This window comes from Phocoena sinus, chromosome 1, assembly GCF_008692025.1.
Source record: "Phocoena sinus isolate mPhoSin1 chromosome 1, mPhoSin1.pri, whole genome shotgun sequence".
NCBI lineage: Eukaryota > Metazoa > Chordata > Mammalia > Artiodactyla > Phocoenidae > Phocoena > Phocoena sinus.
This window is the reverse complement of record NC_045763.1, coordinates 35,185,926-35,202,153: the sequence shown is the minus strand read 5'-3', so window position 1 is coordinate 35,202,153 and position 16,228 is coordinate 35,185,926. Positions and strand designations below refer to the sequence as shown.

The window sequence follows — 16,228 nt, the reverse complement described above, 5'->3', positions numbered from 1 at the left end:
TAGAGTTTTTAAAGATTCTACTGTGCCAGAGAGCCCAGAAATAAACCCACACCTTTATGGTCATTAATCTACAACGAAGGAGGTGAGAATATACAATGGGGAAAAGACAGTCTCTTCAATAGGTGGTGCTGGAAAACTGGACAGCTACATGTAAAAGAATGAAATTAGGACATTCTCTCACACAATATACAAAAATAAACTCAAAATGGATTAAAGACCTAAATGTAACGCTAGAAACCATAAAACTACTAGAAGAAAACATAAGTAGAACACTCTTTGATATAAATCGTAGCAATATTTTTTTCGATCTCCTAAGGCAAAGGAAACAAAAGCAAAAATAAACAAATGGGACCTAATTAAACTTAAAAGCTTTTGCACAGCAAAGGGAACCTCAACAAAATGAAAAGACAACCTACTGAATGGGAGAAGACATTTGCAAATGATATGACCAATAAGGGGTTAATATACAAAATATATAAACAGCTCATACAACTCAATATCAAAAAAACAAACCACCCAATTTCAAAATGGCCAGAAGACCTAAACAGACATTTTTCCAAAGAAGATATACAGATGGCCAACAGGCACATGAAAAGATGTTCAACATCATTACTCATCAAAGAAATTAAAACACAATGAGATATCACCTCACACCTGTCAGAAAGGCTATCATCAAAAAGACCACAGATAACAAATGTTGGCGAGGATGTGGAGAACAGGGAACCCTGTACACTGTTGGTGGGAATGTAAATTCGTGCAGCCACTGTGGAAAACAATATGGAGGTTTCTCAAAAAAACTAAAAATAGAACTACCATATAACCCAGCAATTCCACTCCTGGATATATAGCTGAAAAAACAAAAAAACCAAAACAAAACCCCACTAATTCAAAAAGATACATGTACCTCAATGTTTGTAGCAGCATCATTTACAATGGCCAAGGTGTGGAAACAAGTTAAGTGCCCATCAACAGATGAATGGATAAAGAAGATATGGCATATATATATACAATGGAATATTAGCCATAAAGAATGAAATTTTGCCATTTGCAGCAACATGGATGGACTCAGAGGGTATTATACTTACTGAAATAAATCAAATACTGTATGTTATCCCTTATATGTGAAATCTAAAAAAATAACACAAATGAATGAATATAACAAAACAGAAGCAGACTCACAGATACAGAAAAACTAGCGGTTACCAGTGGGGAGAGGGAAGAGGGAGGGGCAAGATAGGGATAGGGGATTAAGTTACTAACTACTACGTATAAAGTAAATAAGCTACAAGGATATATTGTACAGCACAGAGAATATAACTAATGTTTTATAATAACTTTAAATGAAGTATAATCTATAAAAATTCTGAATCACTATGTTGTACACTGGAAACTCATATAATAATCAACTATACCTCAATTTTTAAAAAAAGATTCTACTGTGCCATTACAACTTTCTGTTGTCTAGAGTCACTTATTCTGTTTATCTTGTCTCTCTCTTATGCTTTTAGTTGTCTTTATAATTCTGGTCCTCCTGGTTGCGTGTTTATGGAATAACAGACCAACAATCTTAGTAACTGAGCTCGTGTCTTCTGTTGCTGTATATTTCCTCTGTTTCCCTGTATCTGTTTCCCTGAGACAGAACATGAAGGACTTTTGGCAGTAGGGTTTTCTGGCAGGCATTACTGTAGGGTGAGTGTGTGGGTGATTGTTGGGGGAAAGGGTGGGGGGAGGGTTTATAAATGTCACAATAACGAAAGTTTTATTCTGGGATGTCAACACATTAAACACCCTAGATTTCTCCTGGGGACTTACTGGATTTCTATAGAATAAGCCTTCTTGGTTTTGCTGTGTGTGTGTGTGTGTGTGTGTGTGTGTGTTGCTTGTCTGGAAGTAAGTGCCAATCACTCTCCATTTTGAAGGTAAAGGGGTTAGGGGGTGACTGGTACAAGCTTCTGCATAGACAGACCTTCTACAAACGCCCTTGTTTTTGGGTCCACTTTCCATGTCTGTCTCAGCACTTGCTGGTTATGAGTTCAGAGCCTCTGGGATCTTGCCAGGAAGACTGGCTTTCACTCCCATTGCCTGCCTTCTGGGCTATGGCTTCCTCCACTCTGCTGAGCAACCAGTGTGCTGTCCTTTACTTCTAGAAATTTGTTGAAATCTCTACACTTGCCACCCCTCTTCCCTGCCATTCTCCTTGCTGTTATGTGTTTATATTCCTATTCTGTCATTTTAATGAAGGTCTCAAAAGGAAGGGGAAACTACCACTTGTGCTCACACTACTGTCTTGAACTTTAATATGTTTACATGCTTTGCAAATCTTCAAGGGTATTTATTTGTTTGGGTTTTTTACAGCTGCTTTTTTTGGGGTGGGTGTACCACCGTTAAGTGGTGAGACCTTGTTCTGCTGAGCCCCTTGATGTGTTTTTGTATACAAATTAGTATCAGAGGCTGAGGAAAACTAAACAGCTTTTTATAATAGAGTAGAACAACCTGGAATTTCCGTGGCAATCTGGGGGAGAAGGGGTTAAGGACAGCGATGGGAAGAAAGAAGAGCAGGGACTTCCCTTGTGGTCCAGTGGATAAGACTCTGCACTCCCAATGCATGGGACCCGGGCTCAATCCCTGGTTGGGGAACTAGATCCTGCATGCTGCAACTATGAGTCCGCATGTCGCAACTATGAGTTCTCACGCCTTCGCATGCCACAACGAAGACCCCGCGTGCCGCAACTAAGACTCAGCACAGCCAAAATAAATAAACTTTTTTTTAAAAAAAAAAGAGCAAGTTAGTCACACACCATGATGTGACCTCTCCCCAAGATTCCCCATCTCTTCAAGGGATTCTAAACGCACAAAATGCTTGGTATGACAGAACTTCTCAGGGAACCCATGAAGGTGCTTAGTTCTGTGATAAGGCAAATGGGGACAAAACAGATGATGAAATGAAATTCATGTTTTATGGTAAGACAAGAAAAATTAAAATAACATTTTTCTTTTTTCCTCCTCCCTCCCCTTTAGTGCACCTGCACTAACCAGACCTCATTAGGAGATAACATGCCTTCTTAATCTCATCAAGGGTCATAACTCCTTGGGAGATAACGTTCCTTCTTAATCTTGTAAGGGCCCATGATGACCCCTGACCCGCTACTTGCTTTGTACATGTAGATCTGGATTGTGTAAACTGTCAATAATACGTCACTTAATGTATAGCCCTCTGTCTCAGAAACCTATATAACTGAGCTTTGACCTCTAACGGGTGGAACAGTTCCCAGAGCTTTCTGAGAGGCTGTTTCCGGGTCATAATACCCAGTTTGGCTCTAATAAAATTTTCCATTTCTTTCTTAGATCGACTGATTAATTTTTTTGTCAACACAGAGAAGGACTGCGCAGACCACAGGAACCTCAGGCAAGAGACCATGAGAGCCTAAGGGCCAGGAATCTGCAGAAATTGTGGTTGGTTTGGACTCTCCCGTGCTGTGGCTTTGGCAAGGCTCTGAGGCAATCAGAGAGCTCTCTGTGGGTTGGGAGGCCCCAGCTGGCACCTGGCTTCTATATACACGTTCCCGACTTACTTGCCCCCTTTAGCTCATACTCCACACTAGCCTGGTGTTCTTCCTAGAGGGTGAATGCGATCATGCCATCCCTCGGCTTTAAAATTCTCTACTGTCCACAATCTGAAATTCTTTATCCTGGCATCCAACACCCTTCACGACCCGGCCTCCAACTACCTGACAAGCCTCATCTCCTCCCCACACAGGACAATCTTCACTACCTCAAACGTTTCACCGTTCCCTAAAACACTAAGGCTTCCCTTCCGTCGGAAATAGCCTTCCTCTTCTTTACCTAGTAAACACTTACTCATTCTCCAAGACCAAATTCAATCCCTCTCTGTCTTCTCCTCCCCTGCAGAGTTAGCCATCCCACCTGTGTTCCCCCAACACCTTGTTCAGAAGGGAGTTTCTCTTCCTCTGAGTTCCTTGCAGGAAGGACTGTGTCTTACTCACTTTTGAGGCCCAATGCCTAGGTACAGGCCAGGTTAGGGCCCTCCCCGGGGCTCCTACAGTGCCCCCGCCCCGGGCACAACTGTAATGACACCTATCATCCTGCCTTGGAACTCTGGGTTTAAGCGCCAGTCTCCTGCACTCAAAGGGAGAAACTTGGGAAAACAGAGTAGAAATTACTTTTTTGAGAGGGAAATTTATACTTATAAAGGAAATCTCCATTTGTTAAGGGTGTCTACCTCGCAGCACTTGGAGGAGGAGATGACTAAATCTTAAGAGAATGTTGTCAATGGAGAAGGCAGAGACTTAATCTGCATAACAAACCTTACCTTTGTTTACCCTGCTTTTCCTGGTAACTTCCCATAACTGCCTTCCTCTCCCACCCTCACCTTTCTTTATTTCATATTTGGCTAAAGATGGTTTAGGCCACCTGGGCAAGTTAACTCATTTTCCCTGGGTGTCTCTCAGGTATACGTACACATGAATAAACTTGTTTTTCTCTTGTTAATCTGTCTCTTGTTACAGGGGTCTCAGCCAAGAACTCTGAAGGGTAAAGGGACAGTTATTTTTCACCCCCTACAAGGGGGACAGCTACCTGGGGCCGAGAGGCTCCCCCACTCCCACCTGTCACTACCCCGCTACTGCAGGTGAAGGAGCTCTGTGGGCTGTACCCTGGTCTGGCGTCTCAACCCAGGACTTGAGCGCATTATTGGTGGAAATTAAACCCAGGGTGGGAGCCTCAGGCCAGTAGGTTGAGGCCCTGGACAGTGTGCCCGCGCAGGGGGAAGAGAAAGTCCTGCAGCTTCTCAGAGTCAGATAAGGAGAAAGGAGAGCAAGCCCCGCTTGTCCTCGGGTCCCAAAACACCCTGGGGACAAGAGCAGGACTCTGCACTGCCCTAGAGATGCCCTATGGGGAGGGAGAACAAGAAGGAGCTTCACGGGGCTGCAGCTGATCCCTCTGTCCTTGTCCAGACTTCTCCCCAGCAGACCTTACCCTCAGCAGCTTTGCCTTGGCTCTGTACACCCCACCTTTCCCAGGAGCATCAACTCCTAGGCCCAGCCAAACAACCATGAGAGAGACTTGACAGAATTACATCCTTCTGGGATGGGACCGCTCTAAGGAGTAGCGGGAACTGACAGGGAGCGGGGCTCCAGGGAGCAAGGCTTAACGACCATGCGGTCATTAAGAAGGCATTAGTGTGAGGCCTGGGTTGGTTACAATCCCAGGTGAGCCACCTAGTAGCCATGTGACCTTAAATGAGCAAGTCACTTGATCTAGCTGAGCCTCAAGTTCATCATCTGCAAAATGGAAACAATAATTACCTTGCAGAATTGTGAAGATTTAGAAATTAGGCTCAATAGTAAATGCTGTTATCATCACTATTTTCCAATACCCAGACGTGTGTAGGACTGGCTCCAGGCCTCTCTTCCAGGCTCTGACAAGAGCAACCCTGTAATTTGCCTGCACTACTGTACTGTGATAGTGAATGGGAAAGAAGTTGCTACCCAAACGGTAATGGGTTAATGTCTCCCTGTTGACTAGAGACTCTGGGGAAATGCCTTGATTCCAAGCAGCGAGTATTGGATGGTAGGCAGCAAGGCCTGTGGGTAAAGGTGCACGTGGGTCTCTCCTTTCATCTGGGATCTCATAGCAGAAGGAACCCAGAACTTTCAGAGCAGGAAGAGACCAGGCATGACTTCCTGTTCCAACAGAAGTTGGGGTCCAGGGGCTCTGCCTATGGCTATACTGATGTCCCTTGTACCTTTCCTATCACGGGGAAGAGAGTTCAGGGGTCAAGTTCCTCCAGTGCAGAGGGAAGAGAGGGCCTGAACATAGGCTACGTGTGCACAGCTTTTCCCTTCTCCCTGCCTACCCCCAACCTCCCTTCCCTGTTCTGGACCCTGCCGGGCATCCAGTTAAAACTCCCCTAGGTGAGGTGGGGAGAACCTCCTGCTTCCTGACACATAATAGCCGCTTGATAAATGTTGGTGGGTGGAACTGAATTGCATGAAGGCCATAAGGTTGATGGGAGGGAAAGGGCTTCATCTGAATTCAGGCTAAGGGCAGGGAGCCTGCGGGTGGTCACCACACCAGGATCAAGTGCCGGGAGTTGATGAGGGCCTCACCCTTCCAGGTTTGCCTGCTGTTGAAACCTGACAGCCACCCCACATCAGAGAACACGGGAGCCACATCTTCACTGTCAGTATTCCTAGTAACTAGGAGGAAGAGAGAGAGGAAGGAAGTGGGGAGGGAGGAAAGAAGGGGAGAGGAAAGGGAAAAGAAAGGGAAGAGGAAAGGGAGAAGAAAGGGAAGAGGAAAAGGGAATGAAGGAGAAAATAAAGGAAGCTAGCGAAAAAGGAAGTCAGAGGGTGAATAAATGGACTAGTCAGGACTCAATAGCCTGGACCAACACAGAAAACCTAGCCTATGAACTTGGTCAAAAAAGGGCAAATGAGATCGGCCAGCAAGTTATGTCCCAAGATCAAAGCAGGTCCTGGGTCTCACTGGCAGCAGACTCCAAAAGAATCACAGCAGTTGTCACTAAGGCTCTGGGTCTGGAAGGATTACCAAGCTCCCCAGAATGAGAGAACAGCACACCTAGCTTGGTAATGAGCAAAATGAAGAGCTGGCCTTGGAATCAGACGCACCTGATTGGAATCCCAGCTCAGCCATTAGGTCAGGTCATTTAACCCCTCAGAATCTCCTTATCTTGACAATGGGGATACTACTACTTTGCAGACTAGTCATGGAGATCAGAAATAATGGTGTATAATAACTGGCATTCAGTAGGTGTTAGATGGCAACTTCTTTTTAAAGTTTTATTTATTTATTTATTTTGGCAACATGGCATCGGGGATCTTAGTTCTTCAACCAGGGATCGAACCTCTGCCCCCTGCAGTGGAAGCATGGAGTCTTAACCACTGGACCTCCAGGGAAGCCCCTGGCAACTTCTATTAGGAGGGAGCAATTCATACATGCCAGTTGGGTGACTATATGTTTAAAATATTTTGTATGGAGATTTTCAAGGAGCAGGAAAATGTATATGAAATAAAAGTGCTTTGTAAACTGAAAAGGATCCTACAAAATGTCAGGGAACTGTTTGGGAAGTCATCTTTTATGGTCAGAAAAAATACAGGCTTTGGGTTGGGTTAGGTTCCTGACCCTGCCACTGACTTCCCATGTAAGCCTGTTTCTGCATCTGTCAAATGTGGGTAATTCTTACTTCACAGGGTTGTTGTGAGAATAGGATGATGACTGGCATATCCCTTCCTGGGTAGGCAGCAAGATCCCATGTGATAGGTCAGGTCATCAGCAGTGCCAGTCACATTCTGCCAACTGGCTACAAATGAGGAGGGCCCCTCACTCTGGAAGAGCAGGGCTCCAGATTGGCAAGAGAGATAGAGAGGGGTCTTTTGTATTTGTTGGAGGAAATTTGGATGAACAATAAACCTCCATGCAGAAAACACTGAAAACTGCCACGTGGAGCCAGGCCTTCAGAAGGGCAGAAAGCCAGGCACGATCCCTAACGAGCAGTTCAGTTAGGAACTGCACTACTGCTACTAAGGGCAGACCTTAGGTTCATCTTGTCCCACCCTTCACCCCCTATTCCCTGTCACTGTCATTTTTCCTAGGCACCGAATAAGCGTCAATCAATAATCAATCTAAAGTTGAAAAGGTTCTCATGCTTGGCCCTGACATCCCACAGGGCAAAGGGTCCAGGGCTGTAGCAAGAGGCCACACTAACTCCCACTTACAGGGAATCACTTGGTCCCAGGCCAGCCCCCTAAGTGGCTCCTCCTTCAGAAGCCAGCAAGGTGAATGTAGTGAGAGAGCCTCAGCTCAGAATCAAGGGAGGCCCAGGTCTGAACTCTGGCTCCGCCACATACCTGCTGTGCGACTTCACCTTTCCTCACTTGCCTCATCTTACTCCCTTGCGGTTGCTGCGACAACTGAATGAGATAGAGAATGTGAAAGTGACCTGCAGAATCCAGGGCATAGAGTGCACGCTCAGTTAATATTACTTCCTTCCCTTTCCCCTTCCTCCTCACAGACCTCAGAGTCAGCTGCTTCCTTTTGCTTTTCAGAGCAGCCATCCATTCTTTCTTGGAATTCAACTCCCTTCCAGAGTGGCTGTGGTGCAACCACCTCCCCACTTCTTCAATGCCCCCAAATAAGTACACGGGTCCTTTTCATTGAAGGGTTTTTACTGCTAACCCTGGGGAAACAGATGCACGTTGGGGCGGGGGTGACAAGTCACAAACAGGAGGGAGTGTGAGGGTCCCTGGATCATGGCTCCTTGAGGGCTTCCCTTTCATTCCGAAAGTAGGACCTCAGACCTCTTCTCTGGGCCAAGGGGGGCCCTTTCTCCCCTGCTCCTCCCAGCCCAGCTAAGGCACAGCAGGTGGGAACTAGTGGACCACCGCAGTGTGCCCTAAGCGGTCCACATACTATACAGAGGACCTCCAGACAGTGATGCCCACCTCACAGGTACTTCCTCAAAGGCCAGGGGACGGTTGCCCAAATGATATGAGCATGTCCTAAGCCTACCTTATTTCTCTTTCACCCCAAGGAGGTGAAGCCAAGACGGGGTCCTCTGACTTTCTACCACAAGAAATCGGCCTGGAAAAAAAGTGAAGATTTTTACTCAGAGTCCCTTCTCAGGACTTCCTGGAGATCCTGGCTTCAGAGGCAACAGAAAACCATTCTCCAAAGTGGGAGGAAGGGCTTGAGGTCAAGGGGGCAGCAGGAGATCCTAAAGATCTTTCTGCACTAGGTTGGGGTCCCACGCTCTGCTCTCTCTCTTCCTCGCCCTCTTCAGCTGGAATCTTTCCCAGCCTGCTCTCCCTGGTGAGTTTTCTGGTGGCGGATGAGATTGGAGCTGCGGGAGAAGTGCTTCCCGCACAGCGTGCACCGGTAGGGCTTCTCGCCCCTGTGGGTCCTCTGGTGCGCCCCAAAGTTGGAGATGTCGCTGAAGGTCCGCCCGCACTCGGCACACTCATAGGGCCGCTCACCCGTGTGGGTGCGGTGGTGCACGCCGAAGCTGGAGCTGTTGCTGAAGCTCTTCCCGCACTCGCAGCAGATGTAGGGCGCCGGCTCCAGGTGGGTCCGGTAGTGCACGGCCAGCGCCGAGCTCTGGCTGAAGCTCTTGCCGCAGATGTCGCAGCGGAAGGGCCACCTGCCCAGGTGGTCCTGCTGGTGCGTGGTGAGGTCCGAGTGCCGCCGGAAGCTCTCCTCGCAGTTGGGGCACTTATAGTGCTTCTCCTCCAGGTGGATGCGCTCGTGCCGGATGCGGTTGGAGCTTCTCGAGAAGCTCTTGCCACACTCAGAACACTTGTAGGGTTTCTCGCCTGTGTGGATCCGCTGGTGTGTTCTCAGGTTGGAGGTATTATTGAAGGTTTTGCCACACTGGGCACATACAAAGGGCTTCTCATCAGCCTCGGGCCTCGGATGAGCAGAGAGGTCCTCTGGCTCTCCGGCGGGGACAGTGACGTCCTGCGGTGGCCCCTCTGGTAGGCTTGCTTGCCCATGCTCTTTCTCCCCATCTGGGATCCAAGAACCCTCTGAGTCATCCACTCTCCACGGCTTATCACCCCGTTCCCCTTCCTCAGGCAGGCGCCGTTCTGGGCTCTGCTCCTTCTCACTGCCCATCTTTGAACCCTGAGAATGAACACAAATGGCCAACACCTTTATTCCTTGGGTCAGGCCAGACCCCAGGGAATCTTTCGTCCTGGTTGAAGGGGTGGGTATATACCATCCCTTTGGAACCATCCGTCAGAAATAACCTCAATTTACTGGAATACTCGGATAGAATGCCTTTACTTACTTTCAAGTGACAAACTTCCACAGGTATTTAAAGCTACCCACCAGAGCAAAAAGAAGGCCCCAGCTTTGTCCAGCCCCAAAAGATATTTGTATGATTTGCACAATGTCACTTTTCTTAATACCACTAAACAATGAAAGTCTAGACTCGAATTCACCTACAAGTAAAGGAGCTTCCATTTGGGGATGCGTTCGATTTTTCTGCCTAACTGTTAACTGAAATTCCCATTATGTTTAATCGTTTCTGAAAAGCCTTCCTTAAAAGTATCCACCTATTTGCCTGTTTTCAAAATGAAGATAACAGAATCTCTGATTCTTGAGGCTCTCCTACTCGTTTACAAGGCCCAGCTTTGAATCCTCTTAAGTGTACACTCCTTCCCTTCCCCAGACCTCACCATAGTCTAGCAAATAAAGGCTTAACATCTGGGTCCTCCAAGACCCACTGAGGGCCTAGGCTGTGTCTGTTCTGATTGGTCAGTACCCACTTCCACTCAAACACCACACACAGCAGTGCGTACACAGACAGTCTCACACATAGACTCACACCACACACAGCCATACTCACCTACCAACACACTCAGCCACTCTCACAACACACATACATATCACGCAGTCACACGTACACAGTCACACACGTACGTACCACACACACCCCTCCCACATATAGAGCCACATTCATGGCTATATAATTACACACCATACACACATCCAGCTATACTCACACACCACACACAGTCTCCCAAACACACATTCCCTGCCCCACACACACAGAGTGCCCAACACAGGGCCTACTTATGCAAACATCAGCAAATGCTTGCTAAGCTGCAGACTCCTTTGAGTTCTGACAGCCAAGGACAGGGAATGAGGGGAAGAAAGTACTGATAAGAGGAGAGTGGTATTTCCTCTGAACCTTGAAGAAATAACAGCATTTCAAAAGGCAGCGTGGGCTGGTGGAGATACTGTACAGACTGACATGAACAAAGGGATGAGGGAGGGAAGCACAGACTATGATGGGGCATTGATGATAGAAAATGAAAGCTTCATAATTGCTCCAGGTGGGGTCTGGTAATGGAAGGGACACCGACTACATTTAGGGTTGGATCCCTATAGTGACACATACTGTCTTTACAACTCTGCAAATTACTCAACCACTCTGAGCCTCAACTTCCACACCACTAAAATTGTGATACCAACAGACACAGCAGGCCTTTGTTAGAGAAAATGCCTAGAATATGCTCAGTGTAAAGTGTGGCAGTACTAGTCATTCAGTACATGACAGCTGCTACTACCATTGCTGAAGACGCTACATGCTAGCCCTGTGAAGAAGGCAAGAATGAAAGAGATCCCTTACATGATCTTGTTAGGAAAGAAAAACATTCAATTAAAAAATGGTACAGTACATATAATCTAAAACGTGAAATACGGACAGTACCTTAAATCTTTAAGGAGTGGGAGGTCAGCAAACTTTCTGTAAAGGACCAGAGAGTTTATGTTTAGTAAATTTTGGGGGCCATAGGATCTCTGTTGCAGCTACTCCACTCTGCCATTGTATCATAAAAGCAGCCATAGAAAATCTGTAAATGATTGGGTGTGTCTGTTTTCATAAAACTTTATTTAAAAGCAGGGCAGGGATAAAGATGTAGACATAGAGAACAGACTTGAGGACATGGGGGGGGGAGGGGGAAGCTGGGGCGAAGTGAGAGTAGCATTGACATATATACACTACCAAATGTAAAATAGCTAGTGGGAAGCAGCATCATAGCACAGGGAGATCAGCTCCGCGCTTTGCGATGACCTAGAGGGGTGGGATAGGGAGGGTGGGAGGGAGGGGATATGGGGATGTACGTATGCATATGGCTGATTCACTTTGGTGTACAACAGAAACTAACACAGCATTGTGAAGCAATTATACTCCAATAAAGATCTATTAAAAAAAACAAAAGGAGGTGAAGTATAATTTACCAATCTCTATTAGAGAGTGCTTTTTCAAGAATCTAGATAAGTGATGTGAAAAATAACAGGCTTGCTTCACCTTCAAAAATGTAAAAAAAAAAAATCAGAAACAATTTATTCCGATACTTATTCACTGTCTCCTGACCATCCTTTTAAAAATTACAACCCCTCCAAAAAAATAAATTAAAAAATTACGACCCCTTCCCCCTCACTCAGTCTCCCCTGCCCCACAGCACTTCTCAACTCCTAACAATGTTTTTTATGTCTATTATTTAGTATTGGCCTCCCCCTGCAAAACGTAAGTCCCATGAGGGCCAGGTTCTTTGCTTTATTCATTAATATAACCCCAACTCCTACAGCAGTGGCAGTCATACCTAGTAGATCCTTAATAAATATTTGCTGAACGAACTGAATGAAGGCCGGCCCTGTCTCCAGAACCCATTTCATGCCTGCTTGTGTCTGTTCTCACCCACTATTCCTTAACAATCTCCTAATTCCTGCCCACTTCCTCCTTTATGCACCCACAGAATCTTGTACTTGCTTTTACAGTGATTTGCAATTATCTGTTTACATGTCTATTTCCACTATTAGTTTATAAGCAACTTGAGGGCAGGGACTGGGTCATTCTGGTAATCTCTCCAGCACAAGGCCTGGTGCTCAAAACTTTTTTTAAGTACAAGGGAATGGATATGATCTAATTTACTTCCTACCTCTGCCCATCCCACCTAGGGCTCCAACATCCGTCTTTATGCAATGAGCTACATGGCCTCCATTCACTACCAATCCTGCTATCCTGAGAACCCCACAATATACCAAGCTGTGACTCTACCCAGGGCTGAATGCTGGGTCAAAAAAGAGCAAAAAGATTTAAGATTATAGTCACCACCCTAAAAGAGTTTATGGTACAGTGCAGTGAAATAGGCCATGAACTCCAGAAACTCATACAGTGTAGAAGGTTAAGTTCCAGTGGAAGCAGGGAAATTGTAATTTGCCCAAGGGCACACAGCAAGTGAGTGGCAGAACTGGGAGCCATGCCCATCACTCCAAAGCCAGTGCTTTTAAGCACTACACCAGTATCGGAGGAAGAGGAGATAAAGAGGGAAGGAAGAAAGGAAAGAAGGAACAGTGCCACGGTAGTTCTGATGACACAGGCATATCTCCCTGAAGAGCTCAGAGATGAGCAGCTTGACGGAAAAGGTGGTCTTTGAGCTACGACTTGCAGGATGGGTGAGCAACGTTGGGACTTACCGAGATGGGGAGCCCACCATCTACTGAGAAGACAGTGGCAGGTAAAGTAAAGAGGCTCTTACATATTACATTTCAGAGATTTCAGAGTTCTCGAGAAAGGGGCCCATGGGGCTTGTCTTCCCAGGAGGCTCAGAGGTACAGGGAGGACCAAAGGTGGAAGGGACTGAGGCAGTGGTAAAGGAGCCAAGTCTAAGAAGTTAGCGCCAAGAAGGTGGGGTTGTTGATCACTGATGCTGAAGGCCAAAGGCCTGGGTTAGAGGGAAGAGGCCAAGCTGGAAAGCGGTCTGAAGGGCCTTAGTTCGGGGCCTTTGGGATCAAGTCGAGAGCTGGCGGGGGAGGAAGGAGAGAGAGGAGCTTGGAAATATCAGGGAAACTGTGTTAAAGAACTGGGAATTGTACAGGGCGGGTGGATAAGGGGTGAGAGAGAGAGAAGGACCAAAAGAGTCAGAGGGTCCGAGGAGACTGGTCAGGGGACCCGGCCCAAGAGGCCGGGTCGTGTGCAGCGGGGCGGAGTCTGAGGGCACGAGCGTTGTAGAGCACAGGAGCTGGGCTCAGACTTGCCGACGGGCTTGGGGCCGGAGCGGTGGGAGAAAAGAAACTGACCCCAAATGTATGGTCAGTGGAAGCGGGGCTGGACTACTCAAAGGCCAAGAGAAGGGCGGGAAGGTAGTGGTTTGGGGCCAGCAGTCGGGTCGTGCAGGCCGGGGGAAGGGGTCAGGAGTTAGGGCGGAGGGACCACAGGGGCCCGTTTGCTCTCCACTGGGTCCGGGGAGCAAAGCCACAGCCCCAACTGCCCGGTGAGAAAGAAGGGGCCACGTTTAGAGTTCCCCGAGACGCCATGCTCCCCCCCTCCGCCCCCCCCGCCCCTCCGCAACCGCTACCCCGGGCCCGACGCCGACCAACCTAGCTCCAGCCGTACGGTCAGGGACAGCACCGCCTCGGGGGGCCGGGGGAAGGAGTCGGAACCGGAACCCTGAAAGGATCCGCCCTGCCTCTCCAGGACTGGTTCCTGAGGGTTGCCATCCTTGCTATTGGCTGTACTGGCTGCCACAAGGCAAGAAACTCGGGCAGGGCCGCCAGTAACCTTTGGCCTCGGGCGTGGCCTGCTGGGAGTTGTAGTCCTGTGGAAGATGGTAGCCGCAGAGAAGAAATTTGAGTCTAGAATTTAGTGGTGGAGACTGGATTCCCACTAAGGTCGTCGGATTTCCTTCTGCGTTCTGGCGTTAAAAGCCCAACGTTCAGGGCCACCGGTCTGGGAAGTTGTAGACTATGTAGAGCTAACTAACCTACATGACCTCCAAGGGGTTATGAATTCAGAAATGCTTGTTTACTCTGAGTTGGCGACCGTTGATGGTCCTGTAGACACCCCGCGAAGCCAGAGTCCCGCGCCTCACTGGTGGTAATTTAAAGCCAAAGGATTGTGGAACTGGAAGGGAGTCTATTTATTTATATTGATGTATAGTTGATTTACAATACTGTGTTAGTTTCAGGTGTACAGCATAGTGATTTGGGGTAGCTGTTTGCAGATTATATTCCATTATATAGGTTATTACAAGATATTGTGTATAATTCCCCGTATGATATAGTAAATCCCTGTTGCTTATCTATTTTTTGGATACTAGTTTGTATCTGTTAATCCTATACTCCTAATTTGTCCCTCCCCCTGGAAGGGAGTTCAAAGATCAACTAATCCAATACATTTGTCAGAGAAGCTAAATGTTCTCTGTCCAAGGAACCACCTCTGGTTTCCCAAAGCCCCTGCGCAGGGTTTTTTCTGAGTGCTGTTTAATTAAACCTGACTGTAGTTCATCAGTTCAGACACAACAAGACCACTAAGGCACATCCAGGATTAGGATTATTTTTTCAGGTTTAACTTTAAAAAAAAAAGTCTAATTAATCAAATATGTATGCTAAAATTCTACACGCCTCTCATCTCTTCAAGGTATTTCAGTTCAAAGAGAAAACGGTATTGTCTTCAGAGCTAGATACACTAGATTTATGCTCCCAGTTCTACTACCTAGCCATTTAGAGCATTATTTCCTTATTGTAAGGATTAAATGAGTCAGGACTTCCCTGCTGGTCCAGTGGTTAAGACTCCACGCTTCAGCTGCAGGAGGCATGGGTTCGATCCCTGGTCTGGCCTGCATGGAGTGCACTGCAGCCCCCCAAAAAAAGAAGGAGAAGAAAAAGAGTTAACATATGTAATGCTTCTGCCTCCATGAATGTCAGTTCTCTTTCCTGCTGGTAAGTTTCCTTGGGTGCAGCCAATGTGAATAATGTGAATTAGTTTTAAGACTGGGATATTCACAAAAGTATGTTTGAAATTTAATATGGATGAGTGAAATGTAAATACCCCATACACACTATTACTTTATAAACTGATATAAATGAAATACTGAGAAGGCAGATGCAGAAATAAAGCTGTGGCTTTATTTTTAACTGTGGTTAAAGCTTGCATGGGTGGAATCAGGCTGTTCAAAACCAATCCCATAAGGTGCTCTTCTCTTACCAGCCCAAAGCCTTTCCCCACAACTTCTCGTTCACAATGAAAATAAGAGCATGCCAAACAATGAATAACAAACTTCTATTTAAGGACTGTACAAAAGCAAACAAATAATTCCATTCAGGAGCTGTGATGGTTAATTTTACTGGGCCATAGGGTGCCCAGATACTTGGTCAAACATTATTCTGAGTATTTCCTTTAGGGGTTTTTAGATGAGATTAACATTTAAATCGGTAGATTGAATAAAGCAAATTGCTCTCCCTAATGTTGGTGGGCCTGATCCAATCAGTTGAAAGACTAATGGAACCAAATAGCTGACCACCCCCCAAGTAAGAAAGAATTCTTCCTGCCTGACAGCCTTCAGACTAAGTCATCAACCTTTTTCCTACTTTAGACTCAAACTGAAATATTGGTTTTTGGGTCTTAGGCCTGTCAGCCTTTAAACAGGAATTACACCATGGGATCTCCTGGGTCTTGGGCCTTCAGACTTGGATGGGAACTAAACCATTGGCTCACCTGGGCCTCCAACTTGCTGACTAACCCTGCAGATCTTGGGACTTGCCAGCCTCCATAATGGTGTGAACAAATTCCCTATAATAAATAAATATATATATTCTTCCTGCTGTGTGTGTGTGTGTGTGTGTGTGTGTGTGTGTGCACGTGTGTGTGCGTCTGTATACACACATATAAAATATATATTCT

The 16,228-nt window shown here is 46.6% G+C and overlaps 1 protein-coding gene across 3 annotated transcripts in view; it reads right to left on the bottom strand.

Annotated features, from left to right (window-relative positions):
• ZNF691 (zinc finger protein 691) overlaps positions 1-13,986 on the bottom strand; it is a 53,356-nt gene extending 39,370 nt beyond the window's left edge. Inside the window, exons 1-3 of one of the 3 annotated variants that reach the window (XM_032626171.1) lie at positions 13,927-13,979; positions 11,255-11,290; positions 6,847-9,660 (exon numbers count right to left, since the gene is read on the bottom strand). In XM_032626171.1, the coding sequence (XP_032482062.1) occupies positions 8,818-9,651 (834 nt within the window). In that variant the 5' untranslated portion in view covers positions 9,652-9,660; positions 11,255-11,290; positions 13,927-13,979 and the 3' untranslated portion in view covers positions 6,847-8,817. Of the gene's footprint in view, positions 1-6,840; positions 9,661-11,254; positions 11,291-13,926 lie in introns of those variants that run through there. The other 2 variants (XM_032626161.1, XR_004349134.1) reach the window with 2 other exon arrangements.
• Positions 13,987-16,228: the final 2,242 nt, after the last annotated feature.